The 19650-nt window shown below is 46.4% G+C and overlaps 1 gene segment (V, D, J or C); it reads left to right on the forward strand.

Moving 5' to 3' along the window:
* The first annotated feature begins 700 nt into the window (after positions 1 to 700).
* LOC140418711 (Ig heavy chain C region-like) lies at positions 701 to 19316 on the forward strand. The segment is given in 5 exon segments: positions 701 to 751; positions 15447 to 15746; positions 15946 to 16257; positions 17082 to 17390; positions 18867 to 19316. Coding segments are annotated over 5 exon segments (1356 nt in total).
* Positions 19317 to 19650: the final 334 nt, after the last annotated feature.

The following is a 19650-nucleotide window of genomic DNA, read 5'->3' on the forward strand; positions in this document are numbered from 1 at the left end:
TGATCAGGGCCACAGCAGGATTGTCAACGTAAATGAGGCTTAAATAAAACACAATATTAGTTTGTGAAAAGGTAGAACAATCTTCCACTTTATCTCCGTGGAACGACACGCTAAATGTACCCAGAGGGTTTAAAAGTGTTCCGATCCTCTTTATAAATGAATTGACCAGGACAAGCTGAAATAACTCAGATTCGCTCTTGGAAGAGACAGAGTTAGTTTTTTGAACGCGCAGTGAAATTAAATCTCTGTATTTTACAGTTAACAGTCTGCCGCAGTATTTGACACGCTGTGTCTCACTGTGATACCTGGCACAGCAGTTACTGTCAATACAAAAAGCCCCTCAGCACCAATTAACTGAGGCTGGCTCAGTGATCGCTTTTACAGTCCAACTTTATTTACAGTGAAGTATTATTCATGTCCAGCACTGACAAAATGACAATAATTAATATGGAAATCTGTGACAATTATTCACTCGTTAGTTGGTGATTTCAAGAACATGTTCATGTGTCACTCTGAAATATAAAACATTAGGGTCGTTTCTGAACAGCAAGCGATCTCCACAAGTACAATTCTAGTTTAATGAAAATGTACCGCGATTTTACCTTGTCTCTGGTTTGTGAGTATTTAAAATAATGGTGGATTTCTGTCTATTTTGTGCAGGTCCGGTTATTGTACGGAGCTGCTCAGGGAATGTGACACTGTGACGCTATGGGCTACTGGGGACAAGGCACCATGGTGACGGTGACTGCAGGTAAGAATCATTCAATTATTTATGAACTGTTTTACTTGAGTCTTTGTTTCATTTATTTTTCTATTTTAACTATGCATTCGTTCACTGAATTGCGGGTTTGCTGGATTCTGTATTGAGATTTTGTTGTCATGTTTTATGTGATTCTGCTGGAAAAGGAATTATTCTGTCTCTTGACAAAAGGTGCTGCTGAGGGATTCAGTCCCTGGTTGTTATGATTTGATGTTTATTTGCTGAGGATACTGTGGCTGGGTTACTTTAAATACCTAACGCCTGCTAAACAGTTTGGTATTTCTGCAATGTTTAATCTCGGTGACATCTGGTGGCTGCAGATTTTACCACCTCCTGCACAAGTGTTAGAAATCCACCCAATATTCACAAAATATGCTGAAGTATCTGTGTCAATTTATTGAACACTTCCCGCGTATTGACAATGCTGATGATATTCTTCCATATTTCTGTTTGTTTTAATTGTTCATTCACTTGCTGAAAGGCGGATTTGGTGGGTTCTAGATATCAATTTTCTTGAAATGCTGTTTGATTCTGTTGAAAGCGTTTGTAGAATTGAGCTGGTTCTCCATGAGACGAGTTTCAGCCCCTCGGTGATGTGATTTGGTGTTTTTCTGCTGAGGAGATTGTGTCTGGGTGATTTTGAATGAGTAAAGTTTGTGAAACGGTTCTGGCGTGTCTATACTCTTTAAGCTCGGTGATATTGAGCGTTTCCATGTTTTGTAATTGAATGAAAATAAGACACGTGTTTGAAACTGCTTGGCACACGATTGTGGGTGGAAAACGGTCAGGATTTTAGAGTTTTTTAAAAGTGATGATTGCAGATTAAACTAAGCCACAGTTTTAAATGCTCTTTCCGAACATAATTTGTTCCTGCAATCACAGCCTGCCTTTTCTTCAATGTTCCATCTTGGTGGGATTGATGGATGCAGCTTTTATCTCTCCTGTCAACTGTTTAAATGCGTTTGAAATATGGTCCAACATGAATAAAATATGGTAAAGTTTCAAAAATATTTTGGACGTACCCCACATCCTCACACTGATATTACTGTTGTTCTGTATTTCTATTTAGTTTGATAATTCATACATTTGGTGTCGAACTGATTTGCTGGGTTCGATATTCAGATGTTTTTGAAATGTTACATTTGATTCTGTTGAATGTAGAATTGAGCTGCTTCTCAATGAAACGGCTTCAGTCCTCACGATGAGTTTTGGTGTTTTGCTGCTGAGGAGATGGTGTGTCTGGGTGACTTTGAATAAGTACAATTTGTGAAGCGGTTTTCTGTTTCTACGTTGTTTCTGCATTGTTCAAACTGGGTGACATTGAGCAGTTACACGTTTTCTGGTTAAATGTAAAAAGATTTGCGCGTTTGAATCTCCTTGAAACACAATTGTGGGGAGTAAACGTGGCCGGATTCGAAAATAAAGAAAGGAATTAAAGATTTGATGGACATTTTTAAATTTTACCAAATGATTAAACTAAACCATGGCGTCATTAAGAACGCAATTCGTTACTGCAGTCTGAAACTATTTAATTAAAACGTTTTCAAATTCGTGAGTAAAATTAATATAACAAACAATTACATATGCGGTATTATCACCATATTATCCAAATATATTTTCATATTAATATCATTAATCATCAATCTCCTTCCACAATTCTGCTGTGCTTTGTACACCATTAGCATGACCGGAAAAGTTTCTAGGCTGGGAATATTTAATGATTATTTATGAAACTGTTTTAATAATAACATCCTGATTCTACAGCACTGTTCAGTTACACAAGATATATTTGAATTATTTCTTATTTCTCTGATTACGTTTGCAGTTACTTAAATAGGAGTTTTATATTGCAGTTTGGCAATTTATGTATCCGGTTATTGTATTATTTATGTGCAGCAGCAAGAATATTATCTCTTCAACATTTGTAGTTGTCTCTAACCTAATCATAAAGAGTTTTCTAAGAGGTGGAAGTCGCTGACAGTGCAGGAATTGTTCTTATGATTTTATTTAAATTGTAGAAATGCTCAGACTTCACAGTGCTGGAGATTGACAAGTAAAAGCTTGAAATTCAAAGAGATTAATTTAATTAGAAAAGGAGAATATTAGCTTTGCAAAAAATAATAACATCCTGTCTCGCAGAGCTGTGCGGTACACAATATAACATTATAGAAATAAAACAAATTATACAATCAAAGAATAGATTATATCTGGGCCTCAAGCTCGTAAATTGAACAAGAACATTTCTCCATCATTTTCTCATTACGTTTCAGTGCTGCGGAGGATCTGACTGAATTGTTTTCATTAAGTTTTGCACTGATTAATTTGGATCTCCTTTTCTTCAGCAATATTTTCAATAATAAAGTTAATCGAATTGCCTGAATGATTAAATCTCAGAAACAATTTTATTGCTCACAAACTACCAAGGACTTTATTGTTTTTTTTTTTCTCTCTCTCTCTCTCTCTCTCTCTCTATATATATATATATATATATATATATATAGTTTCGAGTTACAACAGTTTATCAATTCGGGAATACCGCTTTAACAAACAGATGAGATATTACACATGTCTGAATTATTCCATCCGATAATTTGAAGTTTAATATTTAATTAAATCCAAATTATTTATCAAATTTCAGGCAGGAGCAGGTTTTAAATTGCAGAGAACCATGTTTTATTATTTATATTATAGAGTACAAATCAGCTGACAGGTCAACTAATCGACAATTGGCAATAACTTGCAATGCGACATTAGTACTAACTAATTCAACATAAATTAACTGCTACAATTGAGTAGCATACTGGCGTGTGATATCAAAGCTATTGGAGAATGTTTAATTGTACTGAAAATAATTTAGAAAACAATACATTTATTTGCTCCGGTTGAATAGGTGGCCCGCCTCCATTGTTTTGTTGATTGTATTTAATTAAGACATTGGATAAAATCAGGTAATCAGTTTCCAATGTGAATGTTTCCTGGTTTGTTTATTTCTTATCAAACACTGGATCTCTGTCACAGACATTAAACTCCCCTCAATCTGTTATATTTAATGTGTTCATTCTCAGTGAAAATATATTTTGCCCAGAAATGGCTGAAAGGCGAAGGGAGTTTGAAATTAATATGAGTTTAATTTCAAAGAGGTTATTGAATTTCTTTTGTCGTAAGTTGACTATTTATCAATTTGAATCAAGCAGTTTGAATGATTCGTTCCCCTGTGTTTCAAAGTGAAATTTGCCACACTAGGTACACTCTCATCCGCACACTGTTTCTCCCTCACACACTCCCTCACTCCCAGAAACCCGGACTATTCCTCAAACACACAGACACTCTCTCTCACAGAGACTCTCACATACACAATAGCTCTTCAAAAACGCACAGTCTCTCTCACACACACACTCGGTCACACGTGCACTGCCTCACACACTCATTCTCTTACATACTCTCTGTCTCCAACTTTCTCTCTCTCCAACTCTCCCTCACACACCAACAGACTGTCACTCGCTCTCTCACATACACAGGCACTTTATCCCTCTCTCTCTTCACAGACAATCTCCCTCTCTCACACTCTCTCACAAACACACTCTCTTTTACACGTTTTACCAATCTCACTCACAATCATTCACAGACACACTCTCACACACATGTACTCTCGCACACATTATCTCTTGCACACACGCTCGTTCACACACATGCCCTGTTACACACATCTCTCTCACACAAAAACGCTCTCTCACATACAGGCTCTCTCACACATCCGCTCTCTCACATACACTCTCACGCATATGCTCTCTCTCACACATCCTCTGACATGCATGGTCTCGCGCACGCACGCTCTCTCATACACATGCTCTCAGACACATGCTCTCCCACACACACGCTCTCTCACACACACGGCCTCTCGCACACACATGCTCTCTTGTACACCTACTCTCTCACACACATCCTCTCCTGCATACATGCTCTCTCATACACATGCGCTCTGATACTCACATTCTCTCGCACACTCTCTCACTCACTTGCTCACTCACACTCATGGTCGCTTACACACATGCTCTCTCTCGCACCTGCTTTCTCACACACATGCTCCATTGCGTACATGCTCTCTCACACACATGTACTCTCCCACACATTCTTTCTCACACACACGCTCTCTCACACACATATCTCTCACACTCACGCTCTCTTGCAGACACGCTCCCTGACACACAATCCCTCTCACTCACATGCTCTCTCATACACTTGCTGCCTCACATACATGCTCTCTCATACACTCACTCTCTCACGCTCATACTCTCACCCACACATGCTCTCTCACTCACAAGCTCTCTCACAGACACGTTCTCTCATTCTCACTTGCACTTGCGCTCTCTCACACACATGCTCTCTCACACATGATCTCTCGTACTCATGCACTCTCACACACATGCTCTCTCACACACATGGTCTTTTGCACACATGCTGTCTCATGCACACATTCTCTCACACACATGCTCTCTCGCACACATACTCTCTCACACATATGTTCTGTTCCACCCTCTCTCACACACACTCTCACACACATGCTCTCACACACGTGATCTCTCGCACACATGCTCCCTCACATACATGCTGTCTCGCTCACGTGCTTTGGTGCATACATGCTCTCTCACACATGCTCTCTTGTGAAAGCACTCTTTCACACACATGCTCTCTCACACACACAATTTTGCACTTACAGTCTCTCTCCTGTGCACACTATTTTCCTCCCTCACACACACACGTCCTCTCGCTCGCACAAATACACACAATCGCGCTCTCACACACAGATACTCTCTCTCACACACACACACATCCTCTCGCTCGCACAAATACACACAGATGCTCTCACACACAGATATTCTCTCACGCACAAATATTCCCTCACGCACAGATACTCTCTCACACCCACACTCACACGTGTACTCTCTCTCTCCCACTCTCTTGATCCATCTCTTGCAGAAACACACACTCATTCACACGCATGCATGCAGACACATACATAGACACAGTCACAGGCTCTCAGACACATACCCACACTCTCCCTCGCACAAACACACTCAGACACGCACACACTTTCAGATACACAGGTGAGAGCGACTGAACTAACATCAATAATAAAAATAATAATCTTTATTACTGTCACAAGTAGGCTTACATTAACACTGCAATGCAGTTACTGTGAAAGGCCCCTAGTCGCCACACTCTGGCGCCTGTTCGGATACACAGAGGGAGAATTCAGCATGTCCAAACCACCTAACAGGTTGTTTTTCGGGACTTGTGGGAGGAAAGCGGAGCCCCCGGAGAAAATCCACCCAGACACGGGGAGAACGTGCAGACTCCACACAGGCAATGACCCAAGTTGGAATCGATCCCGGGTCCCTGGTGCTGTGAAGCAACAGGGTTCACCACTGTGCAGCCGTGCCGCCAAATCAAGGCAGCATTGAAACGTGTGACCTCAAGCAGCCCAACCAAAGAATGAATGGATGGGAATCAGGGGAAGAATCTCCGCTGGTTGGAGTCACAACCAGCACCAAGGTGGATGGATTCCATTGCTGGAGGCCAATCAGCTCAGTTCCAGGACATCACTGCGAGACTTCTTCAGGGCAGTGTCCCAGGTCCAACCATCTTCAGCTTGTTCATCAATGGCCTTCTTTCCATCATCAGGTCTGAACAGGGGTTGTTGGCAGATGATTGCACCATGCTCAGCACAATTTGCAACTGTGCAGTCACTAAATAAACCTGTAAATAAAGCAACATGGAGGCTCTATCCGGTTCTGGCTGACAAGTGGTAAGTAACAGTCAAGTCACCCAATTGAAGGCAATGCCCACCTCCAGTAAGAACGGATCTAACCACCGCCCCTTGACATTCACTGGCATTACCATCATTGAATTCCCACTAACAACCTCCTGGTGATTAACATGGACCAGAAAGTGGTCTGGACGAGACATAGAAATGTTGAGGCCAGAAGAACAGATCAAAGGTGAGGAATCCTGCGGTGAAAAACTCATCTCCTGACTCCCCAAAGCCTGTCCGCCATTTAAAGATCCGCTGCAGAAGCTCATCATGTCTCCCTAGACAGCACCTTCCAAACCCATGACAGCGGCCACCTGGACAAGGACAGCAGAGACATGGGAACACCACCAACTGGAAGTTCAATCCCAAGCCATTCAGCATCATGACTGTAAAATATATCACCGTTCCTGCACTGTCGCTGGTTCAAAATCATGGAACTGACTCGGGGAAACACCACATGGACTGCAATGGTTAAAGAAGGAAGCTCGCCACCTTCTCAAAGGCAATGAGGGATGGGAAATAAATGCTGGCCGAGCCAGAGACGCCTGCATCACAAGAATGAATAAACACAACACACTCTCTCTGACACAATATGACAAGAATGTTGCAGGCAGAAAAATCCCATTTGCAAAATGAAAATCCGTTAAGTTGCAGGAATGCTCATTGTCCCAGTTCTAAATTGTTTTGTGAAAAATGAAATTATATCGGCATTAAAGCAGCTGCCCAGTGAACTACACTGCTGTCTGACTGTACACAGCCGGTGTTACTGAAAGTATTAAAGCAGCTGCCCAGTGATCTACACTGCTGTCTGACTGTACACAGCCGGTGTTACTGAAAGTATTAAAGCAGCTGCCCAGTGATCTACACTGCTGCCTGACTGTACACAGCCGGTGTTACTGAAAGTATTAAAGCAGCTGCCCAGTGATCTACACTGCTGCCTGACTGTGCACAGCCGGTGTTACTGAAAGTATTAAAGCAGCTGCCCAGTGATCTACACTGCTGCCTGACTTTACACAGCCGGTGTTACTGAAAGTATTAAAGCAGCTGCCCAGTGATCTACACTGCTGTCTGACTGTGCACAGCCCATGTTACTGAAAGCATTAAAGCAGCTGTCCAGTGATCTACACTGCTGTCTGACTGTACACAGCCGGTGTTACTGAAAGTATTAAAGCAGCTGCCCAGTGATCTACACTGCTGCCTGACTTTACACAGCCGGTGTTACTGAAAGTATTAAAGCAGCTGCCCAGTGATCTACACTGCTGTCTGACTGTACACAGCCGGTGTTACTGAAAGTATTAAAGGAGCTGTCCAGTGATCTACACTGCTGTCTGACTGTACACAGCCGGTGTTACTGAAAGTATTAAAGCAGCTGTCCAGTGATCTACACTGCTGTCTGACTGTACACAGCCGGTGTTACTGAAAGTATTAAAGCAGCTGCCCAGTGATCTACACTGCTGCCTGACTGTACACAGCCGGTGTTACTGAAAGTATTAAAGCAGCTGCCCAGTGATCTACACTGCTGTCTGACTTTACACAGCCCGTGTTACTGAAAGTATTAAAGCAGCTGTCCAGTGATCTACACTGCTGTCTGACTGTACACAGCCGGTGTTACTGAAAGTATTAAAGCAGCTGTCCAGTGATCTACACTGCTGTCTGACTGTACACAGCTGGTGTTACTGAAAGTATTAAAGCAGCTGTCCAGTGATCTACACTGCTGTCTGACTGTACACAGCCGGTGTTACTGAAAGTATTAAAGCAGCTGCCCAGTGATCTACACTGCTGTCTGACTTTACACAGCCCGTGTTACTGAAAGTATTAAAACAGCTGTCCAGTGATCTACACTGCTGTCTGACTGTACACAGCCGGTGTTACTGAAAGTATTAAAGCAGCTGTCCAGTGATCTACACTGCTGTCTGACTGTACACAGCCGGTGTTACTGAAAGTATTAAAGCACTGTCCAGTGATCTACACTGCTGTCTGACTTTACACAGCCGGTGTTACTGAAAGTATTAAAGCAGCTGTCCAGTGATCTACACTGCTGTCTGACTGTACACAGCCGGTGTTATTGAAAGTATTAAAGCAGCTGCCCAGTGATCTACACTGCTGTCTGACTGTACACAGCCGGTGTTACTGAAAGTATTAAAGCAGCTGCCCAGTGATCTACACTGCTGTCTGACTGTACACAGCCGGTGTTACTGAAAGTATTAAAGCAGCTGCCCAGTGATCTACACTGCTGTCTGACTATACACAGCCGGTGTTACTGAAAGTATTAAAGCAGCTGCCCAGTGAGCTACACTGCTGTCTGACTGTACACAGCCGGTGTTACTGAAAGTATTAAAGCAGCTGTCCAGTGACCTACACTGCTGTCTGACTGTACACAGCCGGTGTTACTGAAAGTATTAAAGCAGCTGCCCCGTGATCTACACTGCTGCCTGACTTTACACAGCCAGTGTTACTGAAAGTATTAAAGCAGCTGCCCAGTGATCTACACTGCTGCCTGACTGTACACAGCCGGTATTACTGAAAGTATTAAAGCAGCTGCTCAGTGATCTACACTGCTGTCTGACTTTACACAGCCGGTGTTACTGAAAGTATTAAAGCAGCTGTCCAGTGATCTACACTGCTGTCCGACTGTACACAGCCGGTGTTACTGAAAGTATTAAAGCAGCTGCCCAGTGATCTACGCTGCTGTCTGACTGTACACAGCCGGTATTACTGAAAGTATTAAAGCAGCTGCCCAGTGATCCACACTGCTGTCTGACTGTACACAGCCGGTGTTACTGAAAGTATTAAAGCAGCTGCCCAGTGATCTACACTGCTGCCTGACTTTACACAGCCGGTGTTACTGAAAGTATTAAAGCAGCTGTCCAGTGACCTACACTGCTGTCTGACTGTACACAGCCGGTGTTACTGAAAGTATTAAAGCAGCTGCCCAGTGATCTACACTGCTGTCTGACTTTACACAGCCAGTGTTACTGAAAGTATTAAAGCAGCTGCTCAGTGATCTACACTGCTGTCTGACTTTACACAGCCGGTGTTACTGAAAGTATTAAAGCAGCTGCCCAGTGATCTACACTGCTGTCTGACTGTACACAGCCGGTGTTACTGAAAGTATTAAAGCAGCTGCCCAGTGATCTACACTGCTGTCTGACTGTACACAGCCGGTGTCACTGAAAGTATTAAAGCAGCTTTCCAGTGATCTACACTGCTGTCTGACTGTACACAGCCGGTGTTACTGAAAGTATTAAAGCAGCTGCCCAGTGATCTACACTGCTGTCTGACTTTACACAGCCGGTGTTACTGAAAGTACTAAAGCAGCTGCCAAGTGATCTACACTGCTGTCTGACCGTACACAGCCGGTGTTACTGAAAGTATTAAAGCAGCTGTCCAGTGATCTACACTGCTGTCTGACTGTACACAGCCGGTGTTACTGAAAGCTAATCAATGTGGAGAATCAGGACAGGATCGATGGAGAGGAAGAGGAGGAGGTGGGGGTGGTGGACCCGAATGGAGGAGCCCCAAGCTCGGCTGTGGACAACAGGCAACAGAAAGCTGAGCCTGAGCGGAAAATCATCCCAAGAAACATCGTCCCAATGGGCTGGGAGCACCTGGGAATGATCACTCACCCACACTCACTCACGTACCCTCACTCACCATTCTCACCGTCACTCATTGACCCTCACTCAACCATCCGCAATGATACACCTTTCCTTAACCATCCTCACACGCAGACTCACACTCCCACCCTCATTCACCTACCGTCATTCACCCCCCTGACACACTCTCACTCACCCACCCTCACTCTCACACCCTCACACACACACTCACACATCCTCATTCAGCAACACTCACTGTCATTGACTCACCCATAGACGCCCAACCTAACTCTCACCCTCACTCACACACTCTCACCCACTCCTCCTCAAACACCCAGCCATCCTCACCCCCCCCCCTCATTCAGGCTCTCACCCTCACTCAGTCACACACCCATCCTCACTCCCCCCCCTCATTCAGGTTCTCACCCTCACTCAGTCACCCACCCACACTCACTCCCCCACCTCACACACTCTCACTCACCCATCCTCACTCTCACACCCTCACACACACACTCACACATCCTCATTCAGCAACACTCACTGTCATTGACTCACCCATAGACGCCCAACCTAACTCTCACCCTCACTCACACACTCTCACCCACTCATCCTCACACACCCACCCATCCTCACCCCCACCCCCCTCATTCAGGCTCTCACCCTCACTCAGTCACCCACCCACACTCACTCCCCCACCTCACACACTCTCACTGACCCGCCCTCACTCTCACACCCTCACACACACACTCACACATCCTCATTCAGCAACACTCACTGTCATTGACTCACCCTTAGACGCCCAAACTAACTCTCACCCTCACTCACACATCTCACCCACTCATCCTCAAACACCCACCCATCCTCACTCATCCTCACCCATTCTCAATCAGGCTCTCACCCTCACTCAGCCACCCACCCACACTCATTCGCCCACCCTCACCCACCCATCCAAACCCACCCTCACTCCCCATCATTCAGGCTCTCATCCTCACTCAGTCATTCACACACACCCCCACTCACCCGCCCTCACAAGCCCTCATTCTGTAAACCAACCTCACACACCCTCACTCACCCACCCTCCCTGACACACTCTCACTCACCCGCCCTCACAAGCCCTCATTCTGTAAACCAACTTCACACACCCTCACTCACCCACCCTCCCTGACACACTCTCACTCACCCACCCTCACAAACCCTCAATCACCCACCCTCACACACCCTCACTCCCCCACCCTCACACAGCCTCAATCACCCACCCTCACACACCCTCACACCCCACCCTCACACACCCTCACTCACCCACCCTCCCTGACACACTCTCATTCACACACCCTCACACACCCTCCCCCACCTTCACACACCCTCAGTCACCCATACTCCCACACCATCACTCACCCACCCTCCCTGACACACTCACTCACCCACCCTCACACACCCTCACTTCCCCACCCTCATGCTCCCTCACTCCCCCACCCCCCCCACCCTCACACACTCTCACTCATCCACCATCACTCACACACCCTCCCTGACACACGCTCACACACCCACCCTCCCTCACACGCCTCACACACTCTTGCTCACACGCCTCGCACACTCTCACTCGCCCACCCTAGGTCACCAACCCTCCCTGACACATTCTCACTCACCCACCCTCACTCTCACCCTCACGCACACTCACCCATCCTTATTCAGCACCACTCACCGTTATTGACTCACCCTTACACGCCCAACCTAACTCGTTCACCCTCACTCACACACTCTCACCCACTCATCCTCAAACACCCACCCATCCTCACCCACCCTCATTCAGGCTCTCAACCTCACTCAGTCACCCACCCACGCCCACTTGCTCACCCTCACAGACCCTCACTCACCCACCCTCACACATTCTCACTCACCCACCCTCACACACCCTCACTCACCCACCCTCACACACCCTCATTCAGTAAGCTACTGTCACTCACTCATCCTCAAACACCTACGTATCCTCACTCACCCTCATTCAGGCGCTCACACTCACTCACTCTCCCACCCACACTCACGTTCACTCACTCACCTACCCTCACTCAGCCGCCCTCCCTGACACACCCTCACTCACCCACCCTCACTTACCCACCCACCCTGACACACTCTCACTCACCCACCCTCACTCAATCGTCCCTCAACCACCCTCACTCGTTCACCCTCACTCACCCACGCTCACTGACTTCCCCTCATTCATTCACCCACTACATTCACTCACCAGCAGTCGACCCCCTGACTCACTCACCCTCATTCACCCACCCTCGCTCACCCACCCTCACTCACTCACCCTCACTCACTGACCCTCGCTCACTCACCTTCACTGACTCTCACTACACAACCTCACTCACCCAAAGTCACACATTCTCTGCATCTCACTCACTCTCCCTCACACACCCTTCATTTGTCCTCGGTGACATACCTACCCTCACTCAGTCAGTCACCCCTGATCCGCCACTTATCAACATTCATACATCCTCAATCACCCAACTCACTCACCCTCACTCAGTTACTCACTAACCCACACTCACTCTCCTACCCTCACTCAGTTACTCACTAACCCACACTCACTCTCCTACCCTCACTCGGTTACTCACTCACCCGCACTCACTCTCCTACACTCACTCAGTTACTCACTCACCCGCACTCACTCTCCTACCCTCACTCAGTTACTCACTCACCCACACTCACTCTCCTACCCTCACTCAGTTACTCACTCATCCTCTCTCACTCATGCCCAGGAAATGGGCAAGGGAGCGGCTGCAACGAGAGAGGAATGGAGAACTGGAGCGAAACTGATGACGAGTGGCGCCCGAATGTGGCTGCATGACACGGGACTGCCGGGAGCCGGGGAAAGTGCAGAGAGCCGGGGAAAGACCCCGGAGCCGGGAGAAAGCGCCGAGGCGGTGGAAAAGAGCAAAGAGGCGGCGAAAAGGCAGAGTTGGGAGGAAAGCATCGAGATGCAGGGGAAAGGACAGAAATGCGGGGGAATAGACCGAGATGCAGCGGAACACACAGAGAGTCGTAGAAAAGGACAGAGAGTTGGAAAGAAGTGGGGAGAGCAAGGGAAAGGTGCAGAGAGTCGATGGGGATGGGGGGGTGGTGGTGGTGGTGAGAGTGCGTGGACCGGGGAAAGTGAAGAGAGCCGGGGGATGTGTGGAGAGCCGGGAGAGGGGGAGGGGGAGGGGGACGGGGCGAGGGGGGGGGGGGGGTGGGTGGAGTGCAGGGAGCCGGGGATGTGCAGAGAGCCGGGTGAAGGAGCACAGAGCCGGGGGAAGTGCTGAGAGCCGGAAGAAAGTCCATGGAGTGGGCGATAAGCGATAAGAATCGGGGTAAAGCGCACAGTGCTGGCGAAAACCTCAAAAAGCCCGCACAAAGTGCCAGGAACCGGGAAAAGCACAAAGAACTGGGAAAAATGCAGCACACCTGGGCAAAGCACTAAAGAGCAGGAAGAAAATGCAGAGTCGAGAGAAAGTGCAGAGATGCGGAGGAAAGCGCAGAGAGCCGTGGAAAAGAGCAGAGAGCTAAACGAAAGTGAAGGGACCAGGAGAAAGGTACAGAAATCCAGCGGGAGCCGCAGAGAGATGGGGGAACGCACAGGGAGCGCGGGGCGGGGTGCGGGGGGGTTGCAGACAGCCCGGTCTCAGTGACAGGCGGAATGTGGAGTTAACACCACAATCAGCACAGCCAGGAGCTTGTTGAATGGGGGAGGAGACTCGACCGACTGAATGGCCGCCTCCCTCATGATCTTAAAATTAGAGAATGTTGCAATTACTCAAATGTAGTAACTTATTGTAATTATATAAATGTGCATTCCCAAGGTATTTTTGAAGCAATGCCACTATTCTCTAGTTTGGAGAATGGGGGTAGTGAAATGGAGAGAGGAGGTGGTATCAGTCAGTTTGAACAAAGGGAATTTCCCAAAACTGCAAAGATACAAATGAAGAGACAACATCTTTAACACAAATTGATTGTGACGTACACAGCCCAGTTAGCTGGATTGTGACGTACACAGCTCAGTTAGCTGGATTGTGACGTACACAGCTCAGTTAGCTGGAGTGTGGCGTACACAGCTCAGCTAGCTGGATTGTGACGTACACAGCTCAGTTAGCTGGATTGTGACGTACACAGCTCAGTTAGCTGGAGTGTGGCGTACACAGCTCAGCTAGCTGGATTGTGACGTACACAGCTCAGTTAGCTGGATTGTGACGTACACAGCTCAGTTAGCTGGATTGTGGCATACACAGCTCAGTTAGCCGGAGTGTGACGGACACAGCTCAGTTAGCTGGATTGTGACATACACAGCTCAGCTAGCTGGATTGTGACGTACACAGCTCAGTTAGCTGGAGTGTGACGTACACAGCTCAGTTAGCTGGATTGTGACGTACACAGCTCAGTTAGCTGGAGTGTGACGTACACAGCTAAGCTAGCTGGATTGTGACGTACGCAGCTCAGTTAGCTGGACTGTGGCGTACACAGCTCAGTTAGCTGGAGTGTGACGTACACGGCTCAGCTAGCTGGATTGCGACGTACGCAGCTCAGTTAGCTGGACTGTGGCGTACACAGCTCAGCTAGCTGGATTGTGACATATACAGCTCAGTTGGATTGTGACGTACACAGCTCAGCTAGCTAGATTGTGACGTACACAGCTCAGTTAGCTGGATTGTGACGTACACAGCTCAGTTAGCTGGATTGTGACGTACACAGCTCAGTTAGCTGGATTGTGACGTACGCAGCTCAGTTAGCTGGATTGTGACGTATACAACTCAGTTAGCTGGACGGCTGGTTTGTGATGAAGAGCGATCCCAACAGCGCGGATTCAATTGTTGTACCGGCTGAGGATATTCATAAAGAGGGTGTGGTGACCCTCAGGTTAAATCACCACCAGTCAGCTCTCAGAAGGAAAGGGCAGTCCCCGGGACTATGGCAACATTTCTATTTTATTTTACATGGTGGCTGAAATAATGGGGGAAACTCTCTGCTCCTCTCCTTCAATCCAATGACAGTTACATCATTCAGGCGGCATCAAATGTTATTTTTTGTATGTGTTAGAAACGGAGAAAGGGATGCGAGTTTCTAATGAGGCGGCAAAGAGATGGTGATTCTCAAATCATAGAACTAATAGACGCTGAAATATGGATGTAACAGTTAATGAGAACATGTTAGGTTAAATGCATCGTCACATTTTGATGTGCTTGGTAACTTATAGATCACAAATAACAGAGTCTAACTTGTTGAATGGGCCATTCTTTCCCAGCAACACCGTCTCCACCCACTCTCTACAGCCTGGTCTCCTCCTGTCAGCAACACAACAATGACGGCTCCGTGATCTACGGCTGTTTGGCGATGGACTACTCCCCAGAAATCACCAGCCTTACCTGGAAGAAAGATGGGCAGCTGATCACCACTGGAGTTAAGAAATACCCGTCAGTGAGAAACAAGAAGGGAACCTACACCCTGAGCAGCCAGTTAACCATCACCGAGTCAGAGGGGGGATGCAGCAAAATCAGCTGTGAGGTTCGACACAGCGGCTCAGACAAGAGCATTGGAATTCCATGTAAGTTTTGTGGAATCTGTGAGAAACAGATGCTTTGATTACTTTATTTACATCTTTGGTGATTACACATTTATGGTTCTCTGCATAGTTCTGATTCCTGCGCGAAATAGTGACCACAGAGAAACTGTTAAAATATAATTCGTCATTTTATTCGTTACAACATCTTCCCCAAGAAATGTCTAACTTGTGTTTCTTGAAGGCCCTCCACCTGTCAACATTCCAAATGTTCTCCTCACCGTGAGTTCCAATGAAGAAATCTCAAGACAGAAATTTGCAACCATGGTCTGTTCAATCAACGATTTCCAGCCAAAGTCAATGACGGTAAAGTGGCTGAAGAATGGACAACCCATGGGTTCAGGATTTGTCACCTCGCCCCCCTGTGAAGTGAACGGGAACTTCTCGGCGAGCAGTCGGCTGACGGTCTCCGCTCGGGAATGGTTCAGCAAAGCCGTCTATACCTGCCTGGTCACTCATCAAGAGGTCACACAAAGTCGCAACATCACCGCGTCTGGTAAGAGACTCAAACAGAGGAAACAATAAATCATCCTGCACTCTGATGTTAATCCAAATCAGGAATTTACTGAAGTTAGTGCAAAGCACAGAATAACTTCTAATTTACTGCCATGTCGTTTGTGTTTCATTCTGATGTAAGAGCTGCATGAGGGTTGCTAATCATTCACGATTTTATGAATATAGAAATAAATGTATCCGTATAATTTGAAGTCATTTAGTGAGTGAGGTGAATGAATGAAATGAAAATCGCTTCTTGTCACAAGTAGGCTTCAAATGAGGTTACTGTGAAAAGCCCCGAGTCGCCACATTCCGGCGCCTGTTCGGGGAGTCTGGTATGGGAATTGGACCCGCGCTGGTGGCCTGCCTTGGTCTGCTCTAAAAGCCAGCGATTTAGCCCCGTGCTAAACCAGCCCCTGGTGGACTTGATGCCAGCTTTATCCTGAGACGGCTGATTATATTTGAGTCAGTGGGTGTCTCAAACACTTAACTGATAACAGCTCCGGGGGAAAGTGTTGGAAAGTTCATCCAACCTATTTATGGATCAGCCGCAAGTACTTCGTTCCTGAGATCAGGAATGGAATATTTGTATTGGGAATGCTGAAATGCTGATTCGTTAGAACGATATCGGGGCTGACTGTATTTCACAATGAGAATAGTTTTCACAAACCAAACTGGTTTTCCATTGCTTACAGAAGATTAAAGGCGGTCTTTAGAGGTTGATGTTTCTAAGTTGATTTATTCCCATGTAGAGTGAAGGCTGAGTACTGCTGCCCTGATTCTGAAGATCAAACTTGGGTTAATTTCCACTTTTTTCATTCGCAGATCCTTCCGGTTGCACTGATGCCTCAGTAACAATACTGCCACCACCAATAGAACAGGTCTTATTGGAGGCGACTGTAACCTTAACCTGCGTCATTTCGAAGGCTCCTTATGGAGTCAACGTGTCCTGGAGTGAAGCGAAGAAGCCGCTGAAATCAGAGATTGCCGACCAGCCTGGGGCAGATACTGAAAGCGTGGTCAGCAAATTAAACATCTCGACACAAGCCTGGCTGAGTGGGGCTGTGTTTGACTGTGTGGCGAGCCACCAGGACCTGCCAACTCCTTTAAGAATTTCAATCCACAAAAAAATAGGTGAGCGGTGAGACTGAAGCAATAAGTGAGTCATTGTGTCTATTTCTAGTGTCAGTGCAGCGGTCAGTATTTAGCATTCAGGGTATTTATGGTCCATTCTGATTGGGAATTCCACTAACTAAATACTCTGGGCGATTAGAGTTTAAGGGGGAAATTGATATGCAGATGAACGAACAATGAATTGAAAGCAGTGATATTGGGTTTAGATGGAGCGAGACCATAGACCACAAGACTTAGGAACAGACATAGGCCATTGGGCCCATCAACACCGGTCCAGCCGGCAGTGAGGTCATGACTGATCTGATGTGATAATCTTCAACTCCTCTTTCCCGACTTATCCCCATATCTCTTGACGCCTTTACTGATTTAAAATATTTCTCTCTCAACCTTGAACATATTGAACAACCCAGAATCTACTGCCCCCGGGTTAAATAATTCCACAGCTTCACTACTCTCTGAGAGAGGAAGTCCACCTCATCGCTTTGTTAAATGGGAGAACCCTCACTTTGTGATCCTGCGCTCTGGTCCTAGACGCTCCCACAGGGGAAAACAACCTCCCAGCGTCTATCCTAAGAAGCTCCCTGAAAATCTTTCATGTCTCGATTAGGTCGCCTTCATTCTTCTAAACTCCAATCAGTACAGCCCAGCCTACTTACCCTCTCCCCATAAGAAAATCCCTCCATACTCGCGATCAACCTCGTGATCCTTCTCTGGACTGCCTTCAAAACCAATCTGTCTTCCGTAGATAAGGGCACCGAGACTATTCAAAGTATACCAGGTGTCGACTAACTAGTGCCTTGTATAGTTTTAGCCAGACTTCCCCATGTTTATATTCTATTTCCTTTGAAATAAATGTCAACATTCAATTTGTCTCCATATTACCTGCAGAACTTGCTTTGTGTGGTTTCTGCACGGGGGCCCCCAATTCCCCCGTTACTTCAGCTTTATCCAGTATTTCTCCATCTAAATTTGTTCGGCACTGATTTCGCCTTCACGAGGCCGCGCTGACTCTGTTGATTATATTGTGTATTTCTAAATGCTCAGCGATTGGATCCGTTATAATGGACTCGAACCGTTTCCCACTGACAGATGTTAAGGTCACTGGCCGATAGTTACCTGTTTTTGTCTCCCTCCCTTTTGAATAAGGGTGTTACATTGGCAGTTTCCCAATCCTTTGGGAGTAAGGTGGGATGAGCTTGGTGTGGAGTTTATACACCAGCACAGAACAGGCGGGCCGAATGGCCTGTTTCCCTGCTGTACACTTTCTGAAACTTTCGAATCCAATATCCGTAAATTCTCAGGGAAAAGGCTTGTTGTGTCCACCTCAGCTCCGAGCTATGAAACCGGACAGATCCCAAAGTGGGAAATGGAAACCTTTAAAATCCAACACAAAACACATTTCTCTCACATCGAACCCGCGGTTCCAATGTCTCCGGAATTCCCCATTTTACTGACATTTTTGTACATTTTCTGCAGATCCCAATCCGCGGGAACCGTCCGTCTCTGTCCTCCTGCCCTCGGCTGAAGACGTCTCCGCTCAGAGATTCGTCTCCCTCAGCTGCTTAGTGAGAGGTTTCTCCCCCCGAGAGATCTTCCTCAAGTGGACCGTCAATGACAAGCCGGTGAATCCCGGGAACTACAAGAACACCGAGGTGATGGCGGAGAACGGCAATAGCTCCTTCTTCATGTACAGCCTGTTATCCATTGCAGCGGAGGAGTGGGCCAGCGGCGCTTCTTACTCCTGTGTGGTGGGACATGAAGCCATCCCCTTGAAGATCATCAACAGAACGGTTGATAAATCCAGCGGTAAACCGAGTTTTGTGAACATTTCCCTCGCTCTGATGGACACCGTTAATTCATGTCAATGAGAATCTATCAATTGCATTTCGAACTAAATTAAAAATAATAAAGTTGTTTTTCCTCTAATTGTGATTTAAATGCACAGCCGCTTAATTAATGGAGCTTCGACTTTGCTGATATTAGATCTGTTCAAGGAGACCAAGATTTCTACAGGTCTCAGCCCCAAGTCTGATACAACCAGAGCTCCGAGCTCAGATACACCCTGGGTCAGAGACAGAGTAAAATTCATTCATTGCAGTATTCACAAAATATATTCATTGACTTTCTTCCCGCTGAGGAGAAATCGGACAATTTCCCATTTCAGACAGACAAACACATCACATTTAGATCTCGGTGTTCCTGCTTCTCCCATTGCCCATCCCTTTAAAATTGATGTCATCTTAAAATTGCTGCATCACAC

Source organism: Scyliorhinus torazame, chromosome 5 (assembly GCF_047496885.1).
Source record: "Scyliorhinus torazame isolate Kashiwa2021f chromosome 5, sScyTor2.1, whole genome shotgun sequence".
NCBI classification, from domain to species: Eukaryota; Metazoa; Chordata; class Chondrichthyes; order Carcharhiniformes; family Scyliorhinidae; genus Scyliorhinus; species Scyliorhinus torazame.